The sequence below is a fragment of the Podarcis filfolensis genome, assembly GCF_964270895.1.
Source record: "Podarcis filfolensis genome assembly, chromosome: 16".
NCBI lineage: Eukaryota > Metazoa > Chordata > Lepidosauria > Squamata > Lacertidae > Podarcis > Podarcis filfolensis.
In genome coordinates, this window is record NC_139620.1 from 12,971,174 (window position 1) to 12,989,896 (window position 18,723).

The 18,723-nt window shown below is 47.1% G+C and overlaps 1 protein-coding gene across 4 annotated transcripts in view; it reads left to right on the forward strand.

The window, feature by feature from the left end:
• The window catches only part of CADM3 (cell adhesion molecule 3), an 83,800-nt gene that overhangs the window by 51,862 nt on the left and 13,215 nt on the right, over window positions 1-18,723 (forward strand). For all 4 annotated transcript variants that reach the window (XM_083591873.1, XM_083591874.1, XM_083591875.1 and 1 more), the window contains exons 2-3: window positions 13,771-13,911; window positions 17,978-18,130. In XM_083591873.1, coding sequence (XP_083447999.1) covers window positions 13,771-13,911; window positions 17,978-18,130 — 294 coding nt within the window. The remainder of the gene's footprint in view (window positions 1-13,770; window positions 13,912-17,977; window positions 18,131-18,723) is intronic.

Genomic DNA, 18,723 nt, shown 5'->3' on the forward strand with positions numbered 1-18,723 from the left:
GTGCTCCGGCGGCGCAGCGGCAGTGGAAGGCCCCATTAGCTAAAATGGTGCTTCAGGTTAAGAACAGTTTCAGGTTAAATACGGACCTCCAGAACAAATTAAGTACTTAACCCAAGGTACCACTGTACCTGTGCGATCTCCTTAGCTGACCCAGTCACTTTAATGTGAGGAACTGGCACCATTGCAAGTGCCGCGTAATGCCCACTCCACATTTGTAAGAAAACAATCTTTTAGTGTTCCACTTTGGAACTCCCTGCCTATTGATATCAGGCAGGTGCCTTCACTGTACTTACTTCATAGCCAGCTAAAAACATTTTCATTTAGACCAGCCTTTCTCAAACTTGGACTACCCAGATGTTGTTGGACTACAACCCCCATGATCCCTGGCCACTGGTCCTGCTAGCTAGGGATGATGGGAGTTGTAGTCCAACCATATATGGGGACCCAAGTTTGAGAAAGGCTGACTTAGACAAACCTACCCAGATATTTGGGACGCAGGTGGCGCTGTGGGTTAAACCACAGAGCCTAGGACTTGATGATCAGAAGGTCAGCGGTTTGAATCCCCGCAACAGGGTGAGCTCCCGTTGCTCTGTCCCTGCTCCTGCCAACCTAGTAGTTTGAAAGCACCTCAAAGTGCAAGTAGATAAATAGGTACCACTCCAGCAGGAAGGTAAACGGCGTTTCCGTGCGCTGCTCTGGTTTGCCAGAAGCGGCTTAGTCATGCTGGCCACGTGACCTGGAAGCTGTACGCCGGCTCCCTTGGCCAATATAGCGAGATGAGTACCACAACCCCAGAGTCGGCCATGACTGGACCTAACGGTCAGGGGTCCCTTTACCTTTACCTACCCAGATATTTAGAGCACTGGTGCGTGTTTGCACCACCAATTGCCACACATTTTTTTGTGGGAAGTTCTTGGAGTTTTTTCCCAACATGTGCTTAATAAACCAGGGAGTTGGAGAACTTTTGGTTCTCCAGATATTACTGGACTCCAACTCCCAGCAGGCCCTGCCAGTGTGGCTAATAGCCAGGAGTGATGGGAGTTGTCACAGATTCCTCATCCCTGCCATAAAACATAGGTGGGGAATCTTAGGACAGATGTCCAGATGTGGCCCTCCAGGCTTCTCTCTCTGGCCCTTGAGACTCTCCTTGGGCCACACCCTTCACCAGCCCTGCTTTTCACCCTCTTTGGTTCCTTTAATTCTCCCCAGGGGGGTTCGCCTGGCACCTTCATTACATATCTTTAGGCTCCGGGCAAATACATTTATCTTCTCCCAGGCCTTTGGTTAATTAAATAGTCTGTGGCCTTTTAAACTGTGTGTAAGGGGCGTTATTGTTTTTGTTTGTGGTCAAAGTATGTATTTTTGTGTTTTTATGTTGTAAACGGCCGTGTGGTCATCTGGTGAAGGCCAGTATAGAAAACAAACAAATAATAATAATAATAATAATAATAATAATAATAATAATAATAATTTCTTATTTATACCCCGCCCGTCTGGCTGGGTTTCCCCAGCCACTCTGGGCGGTTTCCAACAAAACACTAAAGTACAACAACCTATTAAACATTAAAAGCTTCCCTAAACAGGGCTGCCTTCAGATGATTTCTAAAAGTTTGGTAGTTATTTTTCTCTTTGACATCTGGTGGGAGGGCGTTCCACAGGGAGGGCGCCACTACCGAGAAGGCCCTCTGCCTGGTTCCCTGTAACTTGGCTTCTCGTAGCGAGGGAATCACCAGAAGGCCCTCAGAGCTGGACCTCAGTGTCTGGGCAGAACGATGGAGAACAAACAAACAAACAAACAAACAGATAATGCCTCTGGCTTTCCTGAATGGAGGGTAGAGAGCAGTGAATGTGTACACAAATTAATCTACTGTACAAAGGAAATATTTGCATTGGTTGCTCCGCCCACTTCCAGCCCATGCAAATTAAGTACCGTTTGGGGGAAGCACCATAGCTCAATGGTAGAGCACCTGCTCTTTATGCAGAAGGCTCCAGGTTCAACCCCCAGCATCTCCAGTTACAGCAGCTGCCAGTCAGAATTGGCAATACTGTCCTCAGTAGACAAAAAGCTTGACCTGATATAGCTAAGCAATAACCTCTAAGCGAAAATAGATCTAGTCCCTAATGTTCTTAACCTGTGTTATGAGTTGCAATGATTTTTTTAAAAAAATGTATTCCCCCTCCCAACTTATTTTGTGTCATTATGGCATAAAATGTCACCTAACAACTCTAACATGAGTCTGGAGGGAAACTTTGTTCCAGAAAGGGAAATTCTTCTGTACGTGGAGGGAAACATTGATGAAGAAAATCGACAAAACGCTCTTCTTCGGCCTGAACTGTGTCACTCACCCAGGGAAGCCTCTCGGCTGATCCTGTCAGCTCCCTCCTCTGCTCATTCCTCCTTTATCATGCTTGTTTCAGCCCATACAAAGCAGGAGCAAAGGAAGATATTGGTCCATCTAGCCCCATATTGTCTACACAGACTGGCAGCAGCTCTACAAGTTTTCAGACAGGAAACTGGAGATGCCCAGGATTTAACCCATGACATTTTACATGCAAAGCATGTGCTGTACTACAATTAAAATTTCTACTAAAATTAAATGAAGGTCCCAGTCCTCGTTGTTTTGAATGAGGGGCTGATTTTAATAGGAATACAAAAAGCTGCCTTATCAGACCATTAGTCCTTCTAACTCAGTGCTATCAGCACCAGGGTTGTGGACCCTCAGGCCCAGGATCCGAATGCAACCCTCCAGGTCTCTCTGGCTGGTCCTCAGCACTTTCTGCTGGCTGTACCCTGAGAGTATTGTCTGGCTGGATTGTGTCCTTGAACTCTGATACAGTGGTACCTCAGATTAAGTACTTAATTCATTCCGGAGGTCCGTACTTAACCTGAAACTGTTCTTAACCTGAAGCACCACTTTAGCTAATGGGGCCTCCTGCTGCCACTGCGCCGCTGGAGCACGATTTCTGTTCTCATCCTGAAGCAAAGTTCTTAACCTGAAGTACTATTTCTGGGTTAGCGCTGTCTGTAAACTGAAGCGTATGTAACCTGAGGTACCACTGTAATTCTTCTTGCCTGCCTGAATGGAGGCTAGAGAAAGAAACTCTAACATACTGGTACAGAAGTAAACACCTGTGTTGCTCCTCCCACCTTCCCCTCTGGCCGTGCCCACCGCTGGAATGTGGCCCTCAGAAGGTTATGTGGCCCTCCTAATGTACTAAACTCGCTGGAAGCAAATTCCAGGATTTTAGACTGGCATATTTCCCTTCTCCTGCTCGTGTTCTTCCTTTAGCCAATTTGTGATTGGAGGAATTCCACACCATTCCTTTTGGTGGGTGTCAATAGTTGGGAATCTGAGGACACACCATGGTGCACAACAGTGGCGTAGCATAGGAGGACCACAGGGGTGGTTGCCTGGGGCACAAAATGGTTAAAAAGGTAAAGGACCCCTGACAGTTAAGTCCAGTGTCGCGAACGACTCTGGGGTTATAGTGCTCATCTACTGGCCAAGGGAGCTGGCGTTTGTACACAGCCAGTTTTTCCGGGTCATGTGGCCAGCATGACTAAGCCGCTTCTGGCAAAACCAGAGCAGCGCACAGAAATGCCGTTTACCTTCCCACCGGAGCGGTACCTATTTATCTACTTGCACTTTGACGTGCTTTCGAACTGCTGGGTGGGCAGGAGCTGGGACCAAGTAACAGGAGCTCACCCCATCGTGGGGATTCGAACCGCCGAACTTCTGATCAGCAAGTCCTAGGCTCTGTGTTTTAACCCACAGCGCCACCCGCGTAACAAAATGGTTAGGAGCACAAAATTTCAACATCCAGTGCTACCTCAATACAGCTGCATGCTTCCGGCGCTGGGCTCCACTGAGAACAGCTTCTCCATGCGAACCAGGAAGTGACCTCTCCGAACAACAGAACAACTCTTCTTATGTTGTCTCTGTGGTTGTGATCTTCCAGGTGACATAGATGCCATTAGGCAGTTGAATGTGCATGCATACTCCATCTGTTTCCCTAACCACCCACCCTGCCGTTCGTGTGGCTCTAGACACTAGCAACCCATGCTACACACACACACACACACACACACACACAACATGTATATATGTTGAAAGCTACCAGAGTGTCTGGGGCAACCCTGTCAGATGGGCATGGTATAAATAAAATAATAATAATAATAGGGCATCCCTAATTTTCATTGCAGAAATGTTGGAAGGTATGTATAATGCAGCTACCTATGTTCTTAAGTAGGACACGCGGCCTATTTTCCAGCCTCCCCCTCCTTCCCTCCTGCTCCTTTGTCTCACGATGCAGGCGTCTGCTCCACTGCCCTTGGAGCGGAGCGAATCCATAGCATCTCGCTGCCTGCAGGGTGTCCACAGTTGCCTTGCAATCCCCAGGGAACAGCAGTTGGACTGGCTCCAAAGCGCTCTGCTTGCATTCCTTGTCAGGGGCAGCTGTTATCACATGCAAGCAGGTCCTGGCAGCCGTCGCCTCGGGCAGGACTCCGTTCTGGGCCTTGCCGGCATCTTAAGCCAAATGCTTTGTGATCCATTGCTCCATTCCCTTGGCATTTTTTTGTATGCTCTCCCCCCCCCCCCCCGCAATGCCTCCAGTGCCAGGCAAGCATGCAGTTTCCACAGGTTCCCAGTCGGAATCTCATGACTGGGAGAAATGTAATCTGGCAGGGTTTGTTTTATTTTATTTTCTGAAGATATAATATTGGGTGGGGAGGGAGAGAAACATTATCAGATGACACTAACAGTGAAAACATTTGTTCAGTAAAAATATTCTATTCCTGACTAAAACCTATAAATTAATATAAGCAAACCCACAACCCTGAGATTATGAGTCTCATGCTCTTATCCTTCCATCTACTATTTATCACATTCATATCCTGCCTCCAAGGAGTTCAAGGTGGCATAAATGATGCTCCTGCTCACGTCTTCATTTTATCCTCACAACCACCCTGTGAGGTATTTTAGGCTCGGAGACCATGGGTTGCATCCTGTGCTCAAACCCACAACCCTGAGATTAAGAGTCTCATGCTCTACCGACTGAGCTATCCATGGTAAAAAGGTTGCTAAAGGATCCCTGGATGGTTAAGTCCAGTCAAAGGCAACTATGGGGTTGCGGCGCTCATCTCGCTTTCAGGCTAAGGAAGCCGGCGTTTGTCCTCAGACCACTTTCTGGGTCATGTGGTCAGCATGACTAAACCACTTCTGGTGCAACAGGACACCGTGACGGAAACCAGAGCGCACAGAAACACCATTTACCTTCCCACCGCAGTGGTACCTATTTATCTACTTGCACTGGGGTGCTTTCAAACTGCTAGGTTGGCAGGAGCTGGGACAGAGCAACGGGAGCTCAGTCTGTCTCAGGGATTCAAACCGCCGACCTTCCAACTGGCAAACCCAAGAGGCTCAGTGGTTTCGACCACATCCCGTATCCATGGTATCTTAACAGTGGCCAGGATAGACAACCAGATGGCCACAAGAAGCCTGCAGACAGGGCCATTTTGGTTGCAGAAAGGGCAAGAAGATGAAACCAGCTAACATGGGAGACTTTCTGAAGAAGAAGGTCAATAGGGCCTGAGTGCTGGATCAGGCCAAAGGGGCACCATCATAATGCAGATCCTGTTCTCCCAGTGGCCGACCAGATGCCACAATGAGGAGTCTGTGAGCAGGACACACACGCATATCCTTGAGCCCAGGCCACTTGGCTACGCCCTCGGCTGCCGCATGTGTCTTTGTTTGCCTGTGACAGTTTCACCTCCCTTTGGGGCATCCTGCCTTTTGTTTTGTTTTATCTGTCCACGCTTGGTTGCTTTATGTCGCTATAGCAAAGAATAACAGCGATACAAATAGTGTTTTGTCGTGGTTTCAGACCATCAACCCCTGGGATTTTCTTGGCTGCCTGGGAAAAAAAATAAATTAAATCACAGTTGCTATTGTTCCTCCTCCTTTGCTATTTGCTGCATTGTTCCTCTCATTTGCTGCCTCTTTTTCTTCCTCTGGAGGTATTTTCCCAACCCACCCGCCCCACCAGCCCCCGGTTGTATTGATTTGGCCCCTCCCTCCTCCACATCGATTATGACTCCTCCACCCCTCCTCCTCTCCTTCTCTTTCACATTCTGCCCTTCCGGATCCATGCTGGTCTTCTGCTGCTTCCCGGCATCATTAAAAAATCTCTCTCCCCGTTGTGCATGAGACACATTTTTGATCCAACCTCCAGTTGGTCAAGTTTATTCCAAGGGGAAAAGGCTGTTTCCATGCCTGACCCTCATTTAAAACCCACTAGGTTCTTATGTTCTTAAGCTCAGGATGTGAAATAAATAGAGGGTGAAACTTGGAGTGTGTTTTGGAAGAAAGAATCAGCTTATTTAAAGAAACCATTTAAAGTTGTTGGTTATTGTTGTTTTTAAATGGTTTCTTTAAATAAGCTCCTTCTTTCTCCCCCACTCTACCCAGCCATTCCATAGTCCACCATCTATTTATTTCACATCCTGAGCTTAAGAATGTAAGTCAAGCCCTGCTGGATCGGGGCAAAGGGGCCCCATCTCATCCAGTTTCCTGTTCTCACAGGGGCCAGCCAGGGGCCTATATGGGAAGCCCCCAAGCAGATCCTGAGCAGAAGAGCAACACTCTCCACTTGTGATTGTTGGCATGCAGAGGCCCGGGAGGCCAGCTGGCTAGCCCTGGCTGGGCCATCTCCTTCCAGCCATCCCACTGTGAAGACCATTACTTCTGCTCCTATGTAAATCAGGGACCCAGGCTTCAAAGCCAGGGCACACTATCAGCAGATCGAACTGCGCACACAGAATAGGCATGAGGCTTGTGGAAGCATACTACAACTACAAATTTATTAATCATAAATCAGGACAAAGAAACATGTTGCCTCTCTCTCATGTCGTCTCAGAGAGAACAGCTAAAAGCAAAAGCTATACACACAATGGAAGTTCCCAGCATACTGTGCTGGAATGTAAACAGACATGTGACATGCAACAGTTCCACACGCCTGTTCCTTAAGGTGGAATGGAAATGTCAACAGTGATTCCCAGCAGCTGGTCTTCAGAGGCACATACTGCCTTCAACAGCCATATTGGCTGGTACCCATTGATAGCAGCCTTATCCTCTCCAGTCCCAAGGACTGAAGGTGGGTGTAATTAATATATATCTGCACCAATATAATATATATTTTGGCTCCCCCTCCAAGCTATCCTGCTTTGGGGGAGTTGCATTGAGTACTCCTTCCCTGTATAGAGCCACATGTTCCTTATTGTTGGAAATAATTTATGTTGTTGTTGTTGTTAACCTGCCTTTTCTCCCTACAGGGACTCAAGGCAGCTTACAGATAAAAATAACAACAGCTAAAAAGATAAGGGGGAAATCATTAAAAACAATTACAGTTGTTCCTTGGTTCTGGAACACCTTGTGACTCGAACATTTTGGCCCCTGAACGCCGCAAACCCGGAAGCGAGTGTTCCGGTTTGCGAACGTTTTTTGGGAAACCAAATGTCCGACGGTGCTTCCAATTGAGTGCAGAAAGCTCCTGTAGCCAATCGGAAGCCGCGCTTTGGTTTTTGAACATTTTCGGGAATTGAACTGACTTCCGGAATGGATTCTGTTCGAGAACCAAGGTACGACTGTATTAGAATCATAGAGTTGGAAGGACCATGAGGATAAATCTTGCCCAATGCTCAACAATGCAGGGATATGCACCTGTCTCATCCGGGCAGTGAACATGCAACCTTGGCATTATCAGCACTACGCTCCAACCCACTGAGATATCCAACTGAAGTGACTCCCAATGAATTCGATGGAACTAGAGTCAATGGGTAACCTCAGAATCTGCTTTACAGTGGTACCTCTGGTTGCGAATGGGATCCATTCCGGAACCCCGTTTGCAACCTGAAAGGAACGCAACCCGCATCTGCGCACGCATGGGTCGCGATTCACTGCTTCTGCACATGCGCGTGATGTCATTTTGCGCATCTGCGCATGTGCGAATGGTGAAACCCGGAAGTAACCCTTTCCAGCACTTCCGGGTTGCCACAGGACGCAACCTGAAAAAACGTACCATGAAGCAAATGTAACAAGAGGTATGACTGTATATGGAGTCAGATCCTTGGTCAGTCTAGCTCAGAGTTGTCTACCCAATGACTGGCAGCAGCTAAGAACATGAGGAGAGCCTACTGGATCAGGCCAATGGCCCATCTAGTCCAGCATCCTCTTCTCACAGTGGCCAACCAGATGCTTGTGGGGAACTCACAAGCAGGATCTGAGCACAAGAGACCTCTCCCCTCTTGTGTTTTCTGGTATTCAGAAGCAACTGTGGAGCAGAGCATAGTCATCATGGCTTAGTAGCCTTTGGTAGCCCTCTCTGTGAGTTTGTCTAATCTTCTTTTAAAGCCATCTCGGTTGCTTGGTGGCCATCACTTCCTTCTGTGAGAGAGAGAGTTCCATAGTTTATGTGCTCCCTGGAGATGGAATCTGGGCCTTCTTGCATGGAAAGCAAATGCTCTGTCACTGAGCTTTTCCCTTTGCCATCTAAGATGCAGCGGCGAACAGCCAAAACCACCAAGGGGGCCATCCATTCTGTCCTATTGGGGGAAATAAAGCCCAGCATTATTCAACATGCTGGAACAGACCATCTGCTCGCTGCCCCCATTGCTGAGCCCCCACTGCTGAGCAGCCTAGGTCCCCTCAGGCAGGCTGCTCACTGGAGGAGGTATAATGGGCTCCCCGCAATATATAGATATTCTCCATCCAAAGCACAGGCACTTTTTTTGGTCGTAAATAATAAAAACAGGTCCTGGGGCAGAGCACCTGAATGAGCTCTGCTCCTTTGCTCTGTCTCTCTCTGAAAACAAATGGTGCAGGTTTCCCCCCCACACACACACAATGCACCTGGGGTTTGGTTCATTTGCTCCCCCTTGACCCAGTTTCATACGGAACACGCTCCCCGGGTCCCCCTTGTCCCTTTTAGATGCAAGTCAAGAAGATTGACAGCCATGGGGCATTGGTGGCGTCTTCCAAAGGGGGTGGAGAGGCACTGTTTTTCTTCGGAAGATGATATAAAGATCAATTCTTTTCCATGGCAACCGAAGAGCAGAGAAAAGGGGATGAGATTTGACAGCAGAAAATAGACTGGAGCCTGGTTGTGTTTGGGCAAGGAGGATTAAACATTGGGCAGCAAAGATTCACTCAACAGGGAGGAAGGGAAATCTGTCCATTTCAGTTTCTCTCCGTTCCTCATTTCTACAGTCCTAAGTTTAGCTCTCTGCGTCAGCTTGTGATTTTTAAAAAAGTCGTCGTGGAAATCCATCAGAGTTTTCATGCAAATTTCTCCATCACTCTACCCAACTTTGCCTGTCTACACATTTTTGCAAAGGAAGTTCCACTGGTACAATGCATTTGGGTACATTCATCTTACTAGAGAGCGAGCATGGCGTAGTGGTTAGTTTGTCAGTCTAGGACCTGGGTGACCAGAGTTCGAATCCCCACTCAGCCATGAATAGGGTTGCCCTATTTCAAATTGGCAACCCTAGCCATGAAGCTCACTGGGTGGTCTTCGGCTAGTCACTTGCTCTCAGCCTCCTCTACCTCCCATGGTTGTTGTGAGGATAAAATGGAGAGAACTGTGCAAAAACCACACAGAGCCCCTTGGAGGAAGAGTAAACATAAATCATCACCCTGTGTGCATTGTGATGGGCCCAGGTACACAGTGCTGAGCTGGAGAAGTGAATTGCAAAATTCGGAGAAGCGTGAATTTCAAAGAGGGGATGCGTTTCAGTTTGTGTACTGTTTTGGGAAGTGGGGATTAGGTAGCGTTGCCTTTAAATGTGAACAGAATTGATTGTCTCTCCTTCCCCTACTGGGAGACGAGTTTATGGTTTCTAGTACAGGCTGTTTTCAAGGATTTAGGTGCTCTGTCTCGCTGCAGTTCCTCCTGCCCTTCGCCCATAATTTACACATGGTTTATGAACCAGGCTGCCAAGAGTATGCTCACATGTTGCAGCAGGGTAGAGAACTTTTGTTGGGCTGAGGGCCACCTTCCCTAGTGGACAGCCTTCCAGGGGCCACCTGCCCATGGTGGGTGGGGCCGGAGGCATAGATGGGCACAGGCATCGATCTGATTCTTACCTTTGTACAGAAAGTGACATTCCAGCCGTGCAAAAGCCAGAGGTTTCTACACACACACACACACACACACACACACACACACACACACACACTTCCAGCCTCCTTCCACATACTCCTCAACCCTCCTGATTTGAGCAGAAAACAACAACAACAATTATTTTATTATTTATACCCTGCCCATCTGACTGGGTGCACCAGCCACTCTGGGCGGCTTCCAACACATAAAAACATCAAACGTCAAACATTAAAAAACGTCCCGATACAGATCTGCCATCAGATGTCTTCTAAAAGCCAGATAGTTGTTTATTTCCTTGACATCTGATGGGAGGGTGTTCCACAGGGCAGGCGCCACTACTGAGAAGGCCTCCCTGTAACCTCACTTCTCACTAAGGCCCTCGGAGCTGGACCTTAGTGTTTGAGCTGAATGAAAGGGGTGGAATGTATACAGGGCCGAACCCGTTTAGGGGCTTTAAAGGTCAGCACCAACACTTTGAATTGTGCTTGGAAACATACCAGGAGTCAGTGTAGACCCTTTACGGCTAGTGTTATATGGAATTGACAGGAACACCACCTTGTCTCTGACGAGGTTCTGCTGCTGGGGCCATTGCCATGCTGGCTGGTTGCTTGACCATGAGCCAGTGAAGTCCACACTGGCAGGCTGGCCTCCAGGTTTTCAGAAACCCCAGACATGCTGTATCCAGGTCTGGGCACCACAGTTTAAAGAGGCTACTGACAAGCTGGAATGTGTGCAGAAGGAGACGACTGTGTGGAGAGGGCTGCAGAATTCATGTCCTGCTTGCCAGCCTCCAAAGAGGCATCTGGCTGGCTGTTGGAGTGTGCCATGCCAACTTCTGAGGGAAGCAGTTTGATGGGGAAATGCTTTAGTGGTCAGAAGAACCTGTTTTGCATGCAGAAGGTCCCGGACACAATCCCTGGCATCACTTGCCAGGGCTGGGGAAAGACCCCCGTCTAAAATCCTGGAGAGCTGCTGCCAGTCAGTGCTGCCAGGACTAAGCTAAATGGATCAAAGGCCTGACTAAATATAAGGCACCTTCCCGTGTTGGGAAGGGTCTGTAACTCAGTAGGCCATCTGCTTTGCATGCAGAAGGGTGCCGGTTTCAATCGCCAAAATCTCCAAGTAAGGCTGGGAATGTTCCCTGCCTGAAACCCTGGAGAGCTGCTGCCAGCCAGTGTCAACAACACTGAGCTGGACAAACCAATAGCCCGGCTTGGGGTAAGGCAGCTTTCTGTGGGCTCCATGGGCTTTTTGGCATAGTTCAGCAGAGCTCTTGATGCATCCTTACAAATCAGGATACCTGCTCAGGTACATTCCTGAATTGTTCCCAGGGCTGGATTAACCATTATGCAAAATAAGCAGGTGCTCAGGGCATCAGAGGGAAGTGGGGGGCACCACAGAAATTTTCCATTGCCAGATTTTTAGCATTAATGGTCACCAGTGGCTCAGCTGAGCGTTCATTTTCTCAATTGAAGTATATTTTTAAAATCCCAGCGGAGCAACTAGGCAACAAGGTGGGCTGGCTGCCTTATCACAACTAAGTATAGAAGCAGATGCATTGCATAAGATTAGTTTTGAGGATCTGATCAAAGACTATGCAATTGGGGGGGGGAATCAAATATAAATAAAGTGGAAGTATACAAAAACAAACATTGTTTTCCACCTGACTGTAAGTTCCATTTCATTTTGAAAAATAGAATTTTACTTTACAGTTTATTGTTGTTTATGTTTTGAATTAGATATATATATGGGGGCTCCAAAATCTTTAAAGTGCTATGGGCCCCGAAAGGTCTTAATCCAGCCCTGACCGAAGTGATTTTGATGCTGCGGTCGATTGTGCCACAGCCATGCACTGAAATGCTACTGCTGTGCATACTTTGGCTGTGTGGGGGAAGTGGACACAGGACAAGGGGCTGCTGTTTTGCCAGGCAGCTGAGGCTATGCGCTAGGGGCGATTTTATTCTCCAGCCGTTTCTTGCCTGGGTTCTTTGGGCAGAGCAGAGGAGGGGAGGAACTTGGGGCCGTAACCCCAGCCAACGAGGCGGGATGGAATGTGCTTAGCGGAGACGCCCACAGACCCCAGAGGCAACAGAGTCAACGACTTGAGAAGGGGAGCTGGCAACGGAAGCACATTCTTAAAATATGTTTATTTTACTGGTGCTGCTGAGGGCTTAGCAAGGAAACTTCCAGTAAATTGCTCAATGTCCTTTTTTCCCCCCAGGGAGGACTCAGCAGTGATGGGTCCTCAAAGAATCATAGAATTGTAGAATTGGAAGGGAACACAAGAGTCATCTAGTCCAACCCCTTGCAATGCAGGAATCTTTTGCCCTGTGTGGGGCTGAAACCCACGACCCTGAGATTAAAAGTCTCATGCTCCACTGACTGAGCGATCCCAACAGTATGCTGCTTAGCTGTTCTTCACTGGGGAATGCGCAGTTCGAGACAGGTTGTGCCATGGTGCAACTGCCAGAACGTGGACCTGGAGGCAGACATCTCTTCAGGCTTCTAGTCCTTAAGATGGTCAGGCAAGGCTTTCAAGTGGGTGGCCGGTACCTGGTGAAATCTTGGGAACCAAGCGGGGTTTCTTTCCATTGGAAAGGGGCCAGTATTTATTTATTTGCAGCACTTACACACCATTGGCCCAGAGCAACTTACAGAAATGCCCCCAGAGCAGCTTACAAAAATTGGCACTAAAGGAGTTCCCAGCCATCAGGCTCGCAAATCTAAAAGAGACACAGCACACAAGGAAGAAGGAATGGTGGGAAAGCAAGCTCAAGCACAATTTTTGCCATCTGTCTGGGATTTTTGAGCTGTGGTTCCCTGCACTTCAGGGGGTTCGACTAGATGACCCTTGGAGTCCCATCCAACTCTACAATCCTATGATTGTGTGAGGAGGAGGAGGAGAAGAAGAAGAAGAAGAAAAGGCGGAGGAGGAATAATCTGGCTTTGTTGCACACTATTCTGGCAACTAGCCCAGAGGCCTAAAGCCTCTAAAACAGGCTGTTGTTCTCCCTCTGCTTCGTGTTTCTTGACTGTTTGGCACCTTTGGGATCTTCCAAATGACCTGTTTACTGAGCATTCATCCTGACTTGCCAAAACAAAGCTTGCAGGTGTGGTGAGGGGCTGGGAGGAAGGTTGCTGTGTTAGTGAGCATTTGTTCTGATTTCTTTGCAGAGCAGTTATAAGGGCAATGAACATTCCTCCCGCATTTCTCCCAGTTTTGCTTGCAGGGTGTCCATACGGCTTCCCATTAATAATTTGTGCACCCCACACTTTTCAGTGCATTTATTTCAACATCATTTCCGTGTATGTATATATAAAATTACCTCCACATTTGCGGGGTATGGATGGAACTGGCATGTGAACGGAGATGGGTTTTTTAAGCTTAGCTTTTCACTAACATGACAGTTTTCCCTTGTGCAGGGGACTTAATTTGTATGGGGGAGACATTCTGTGATGTGAACTTTCTGTTGTAGCCCAAAGTGTTAGAGCCCCAGACACACCTCAATGAGAACTAGGCTCTTGCATATGTTTATGTTGGTAGGTTGTTCAGCGTCTCTCTCCCCCACCCCCCTTCTTATATTCAACATCCCTCTTGATTTCCTGCAGGGAGCCAGCCGACGACGTCGGATGAAATCGTGGTCGCAGGCTCCAAGGTGCTCCTCCAGTGTGAAGTGGAAGACCCTGATGACTCCTCCCTACAGTGGTCCAATCCTGCTCAACAGACACTCTACTTTGGGGAGAAACGAGGTAGAGAATCTCCATTCCATCAGGGTCTTGAGCTGGGCAGAAGGGGCCTGGAGCTGTCTTTGGCGATGGGTGCTGAATTTATTCATTGTTCTTGATTTGTGCTCTTTCTCAGTCCCCTTCCCATCAGAAGTCCTCAACCCCCCCCTCACCAAAGCGTTGCACAGTATTAAAACAGGCTACCTAACGGATAACAATTTAGGTCCCAAATATTCCCCATCCCTGCTGATCTTCTTGGGCATTAGGTTCTGTGAAGGGCTCTCTTGGCTGTTCCATCACCCTCAGAAGCGCAGGAAATGGGGATCTGGAAATGCACTCCCACAATAAGCAGTGATGCCCACCAACATGGGTGGCCATTTTGAATACCAATGGCTGGGTGGAGTGTTGTTGTGTTCGGGTTCTTATGCTCTCTCCATGAGCATCTGGTTGACTACTAGGAGAACAGGATGATGCCCTAGTAGGACCATTGGCCTGATCCTAGAACAAGTCTTTTCTTGCACTTCCCCACAGAGATGTACAGTTTTTAACATGCACATTTTGGGTTTTGTGACCCACCTGCTTTGCTGAATTCACGTCACTCTGTTCTATTTTGGAGCAGTTTTATGGGTTTTACAATTACACTTATTTTATCTGCCTTGAAATTGTATTTCCTACGTGCTGGAACCTACCCTGGGAGCTTGTGGTGGAGGGCGAGTAATAAATCTTTCAAATAAATAAATCTGAGAAACCACAATTACTAATGAGCAAATGCCCCACTGGCTCGGTTTGAAATTAGACTATGCAAATCAAATGTTTGTGTGTGTGTGTGTGTGTGTGTGTGTGTATATATATATATATATATATATATATATATATATATATATATGGGCATATACTCTCCGCATCAGAAGGGACGCGGGTGGCGCTGTGGGTTAAACCACAGAGCCTAGGACTTGCCGATCAGAAGGTCAGCGGTTCGAATCCCCGCAATGGGATGAGCTCCCATTGCTCGGTCCCAGCTCCTGCCAACCTAGCAGTTCGAAAGCACGTCAAAGTGCAAGTAGATAAATAGGTACCGCTCCGGCGGGAAGGTAAACGGCGTTTCCGTGCGCTGTTCTGGTTTGCCAGAAGTGGCTTAGTCATGCTGGCCACATGACCCAGAAGCTGTATGCCGGCTCCCTCGGCCAATAAAGCGAGATGAGCACCGCAACCCCAGAGTCGGGCACGACTGGACCTGATGGTCAGGGGTCCCTTTACCTTTACCTTTACCTTACTCTCCGCATCATCAGCCCAGTTCTGAGCTTGGACTCTGCTGCCGCCATAAGGAACCTGGCAAGGTCCTAATGCCTTCCTTGCAAAGCTTTCCCCCTCCCACAGCAGCAGGCAAGCTTGGAAATGTCATTTCCACTTAAGGCTGAGATTTGCAAGCATGAGGCCTCGGTAGTCAGGCAAGGCAGAAATTGTATTCATAACCTCTTAGCAAGGCATCCCCTGAAGGCGAAAACAGAGCTGGTGAATTACCAGAAACAGGAGGCAGAAAATAAGGACTGTCCTTGATAAGCAGAGAAGATTTTAGCTTATGTCCTTGGAACCTCAGTGAACCCAGGTAAATGATACAGCACAGAGAACAGTGTTCCTCTAAAGCCCTCAAAGTCTGGGGAGAATCCATAAAACAGGCATGTGTATTTTCAGTCTCCTGCTCACCTGCGGCGATTCAGAATTGCCTCCAAATGACCAACACAGACACGTGATTTTTTTTCAGCTGGAAGGGAGTTGGTTCTCCCTGCCACTACTGAATATAAATTTATCCGTTAAAAATGTGGATATTTCTCAGCCGAAAGAGCAGCACAAACAGTCAAGAAGAGCAAGAGGAGATTTAACATATCAGCCTTTCCCCCCCCCCCCCTTTCCGAGCTGTCAATGTGTCACAAGCGCAACGCAATTTGTTTGCTTGTTTGCTGCTTATTGTTTTCCATAATTTATACCCTGCAACTTCAGCAGTCATTTTGTGCTAACCAATTCAGATAAAGCAAAAATACAGTATTCGGAATGTTAAATAAACACAAAAGGCCCAACTTGTTCCCCATGAGACTACAGCATTTGCAATAAAAGTTTTTTTTTTAAAAAGCCATTTTTTAAAGACCGAGAAAATGAAAATGCATTTGCTTAACACCTAAAAGATGATAATGTGAGTGCCAGGAGGAAACTCACTAGGTCCATATATCTGATTCTCGTGATGAGCAAGCTAAAATTATATATTTAATGTCTAAGTAAGATAAATTTGCAACAGATCAAGTAGTCGGATTTGCTGTGGATGCCCCAGAGCTGAGGACAATGGAGCTAATCTGGTGAATTTTAGAGATGCTGTCATCTGAAATATGATTTATTGATTAAAAGCCCAGTCCTACATATCTGAGGGGGAAGTATATTGATTTTAATTCTGTAAATTGCAGGGCAGGCAAGCACACATGCATGAACACGCTGTTAATAGTGTTTTAGTAGTAATTTTAAAACACTGTTGATAACTCACAATGTTAAAATGGAATTTTAAAGCCACTGGTCAGGACCATAAAAACAGAAGGGAGTAAAATGTGGAGATCAACAGGCTGTCTGGAAGAAAGAAACCTTTTGACTTGCTTTTTTAAAAGGGCAAAGAGTAAGGATTCTGTGCCTCCCTGATTGGGAACCAGTGAACCTTCACATGCCGTTGGACTACAACTCCCATCATCCCTGTGATCACTGGTTGATGGAAGTTGGAGTCCAACCATATTTGATGGCCACAGGTTCCCTATCACATTATTGTCATTGAACAGCAGTATTGTGTAATGGTTAGAACTCTTTCATCTCTTACCATTTCACTTTATCACTGCACGCACCATCAGAACGCACTGTCTCCAAAAAGCTGTAGGAAAAAAATATTTATTATTTTCAGTTTTATGCATTTCAATAATTTTGCAGTCATTTTAACATTTCAAAACTTGACTTCCTTCCCCCTCTTTCTGTGGTTCCTTTCTTTAAAAAATAAAAATATTTTCTGCATATTCCAAAGAGGCACTTTCTTCCCTCCTCCAACTAAGTTGGAGTAGACCTACTGAAATTAATGCAGCCCATTGCCTCTAATGTTCGCCATTCTCAGTTATCTCATGTTATCGTGGTAGCTATGAATTCTGTGGTGAGTAACTTAGAGACTACCATAGGCAGTTATGACTACAACATTTCCAAGAGAGGAAGTTACTGAGAAACCACCTTTATAGCTTTTTTTTCTGGATTTCATAGAAGCCTATTTGGGGCATTAAATAGCTAATAATAATAATATATCAGGCTTTAAAAGTGTAGGAATGTTCAGGGATGCGGGAGAGGATATATTATTTGATTATAGTCTTTCCAACTTGTGTTAACAAGTTTCACAATTTAGCAGAGTAACATTCCCCTTTTAAACTTGCAGCGGATGCGTTTGCTCAGGCTCGCTAAAGCCTTTATAATAACTGTCCTGGTATTTTCCCCTTATTCCCTTATAAAAGATAAGACACAACACAGTCTTCTATAAAAGTACAAAAAGAATTTACTCACGTTCTGTTCACAATCGGATCCCAGAAGGCAGACTTAGCTTAGAAAAGTAACATACACCTGGAAACTATCTCATAAGGAGACAGTCCCTGTCCTCTCTTGGCTGGAAGCCAAGAGAGCATCTTTGGCTAAGCAGATGTTGCTTCTTCGATCCACGTAGTCAAAAAAAGAGAAAGGTGGCTGCCCTGCCCTGTGCTTTTGTTGTTACCTGCACAGGTGAGGCCACGCCCACCTCTAGTCACATGCAGAGGAAGTCTGTTCCAGCCCAGAAGGAAACAGGAAGTTTACCTGCTGGATGAACAAACATTCCTCTCCATGTGTAAACATGTTCACTCTAGGAATGTTGTACTTGACTGCTCTTGTGTTTCACATCCCACAAAAAGCAGAAAACAGAAAGGTGAGTTTCTCCAACAGGGCATCCTCAATTTCAGTATTAGAAACCATTACCATGTGCTATTTTAGCTTTTCTTAAAGCAACCTCGCTCACCCATTTTGCAATGCTCCTTTTTTTCTGCTCTCCTAGCGCTGAGAGATCTCCGCATCCAGCTGGAGAGGTCCACGCCCAACGAGCTGACCATCAGTATCGACAATGCGACCCTGGCAGATGAGGGCGAGTACACCTGTTCCATTTTCACCATGCCTGTGAGGACCGCCAAGGCCATCGTCACTGTGCTGGGTGAGGCCAGGGGAGCAGGGAGGGGCCAGTCAGTGCCAGAGGGTAGTGAAGGCAGGCAGGGGCCAGCATCCCCAAGCCTAGCAGAGGGCCTCCTGCCCTAGCCGCACTCCTGCTTCCACTTCTCCCAGAGCATCCAGGAATTTCAGTGGCAGCATAAGGGAATTCTGAGTTTGCATGTCCTGTATCTTCCAGGTTAGGATGCCTCCTGGAGTGGGTGCTAAGTCTAGGGACACCCCCCAAAAAATAATAATAATCATGGAGCTACTAAGGGACAGTGAAAAGAGAGCAGAGAGAGGAGGTTGGCTAGACCTGATGTGCAACCTCAAGGATCCTTGGCTGAGAGGGCTGCTGGGAGGTAGAAGCCAAAAGCACAGTCTGACTCTGGGAACTACAGAGGGGTTGCACCATAGAAATGCGAAAGGATAGAGTGGTCCCGCTCCACTCCTGCAGAGAATTTCGGCCGATGGTGTTTTTTTTAACTAGACACTAAGCCTGTGTGTTACTGCCTTCCATCTCCAGTGTCTTGGAAGGTTGCTACGTAGCTGAGGATTCTCCAACCAAGTCGCTAGTCCTCAGTGTCCCAGGTTTCTTTC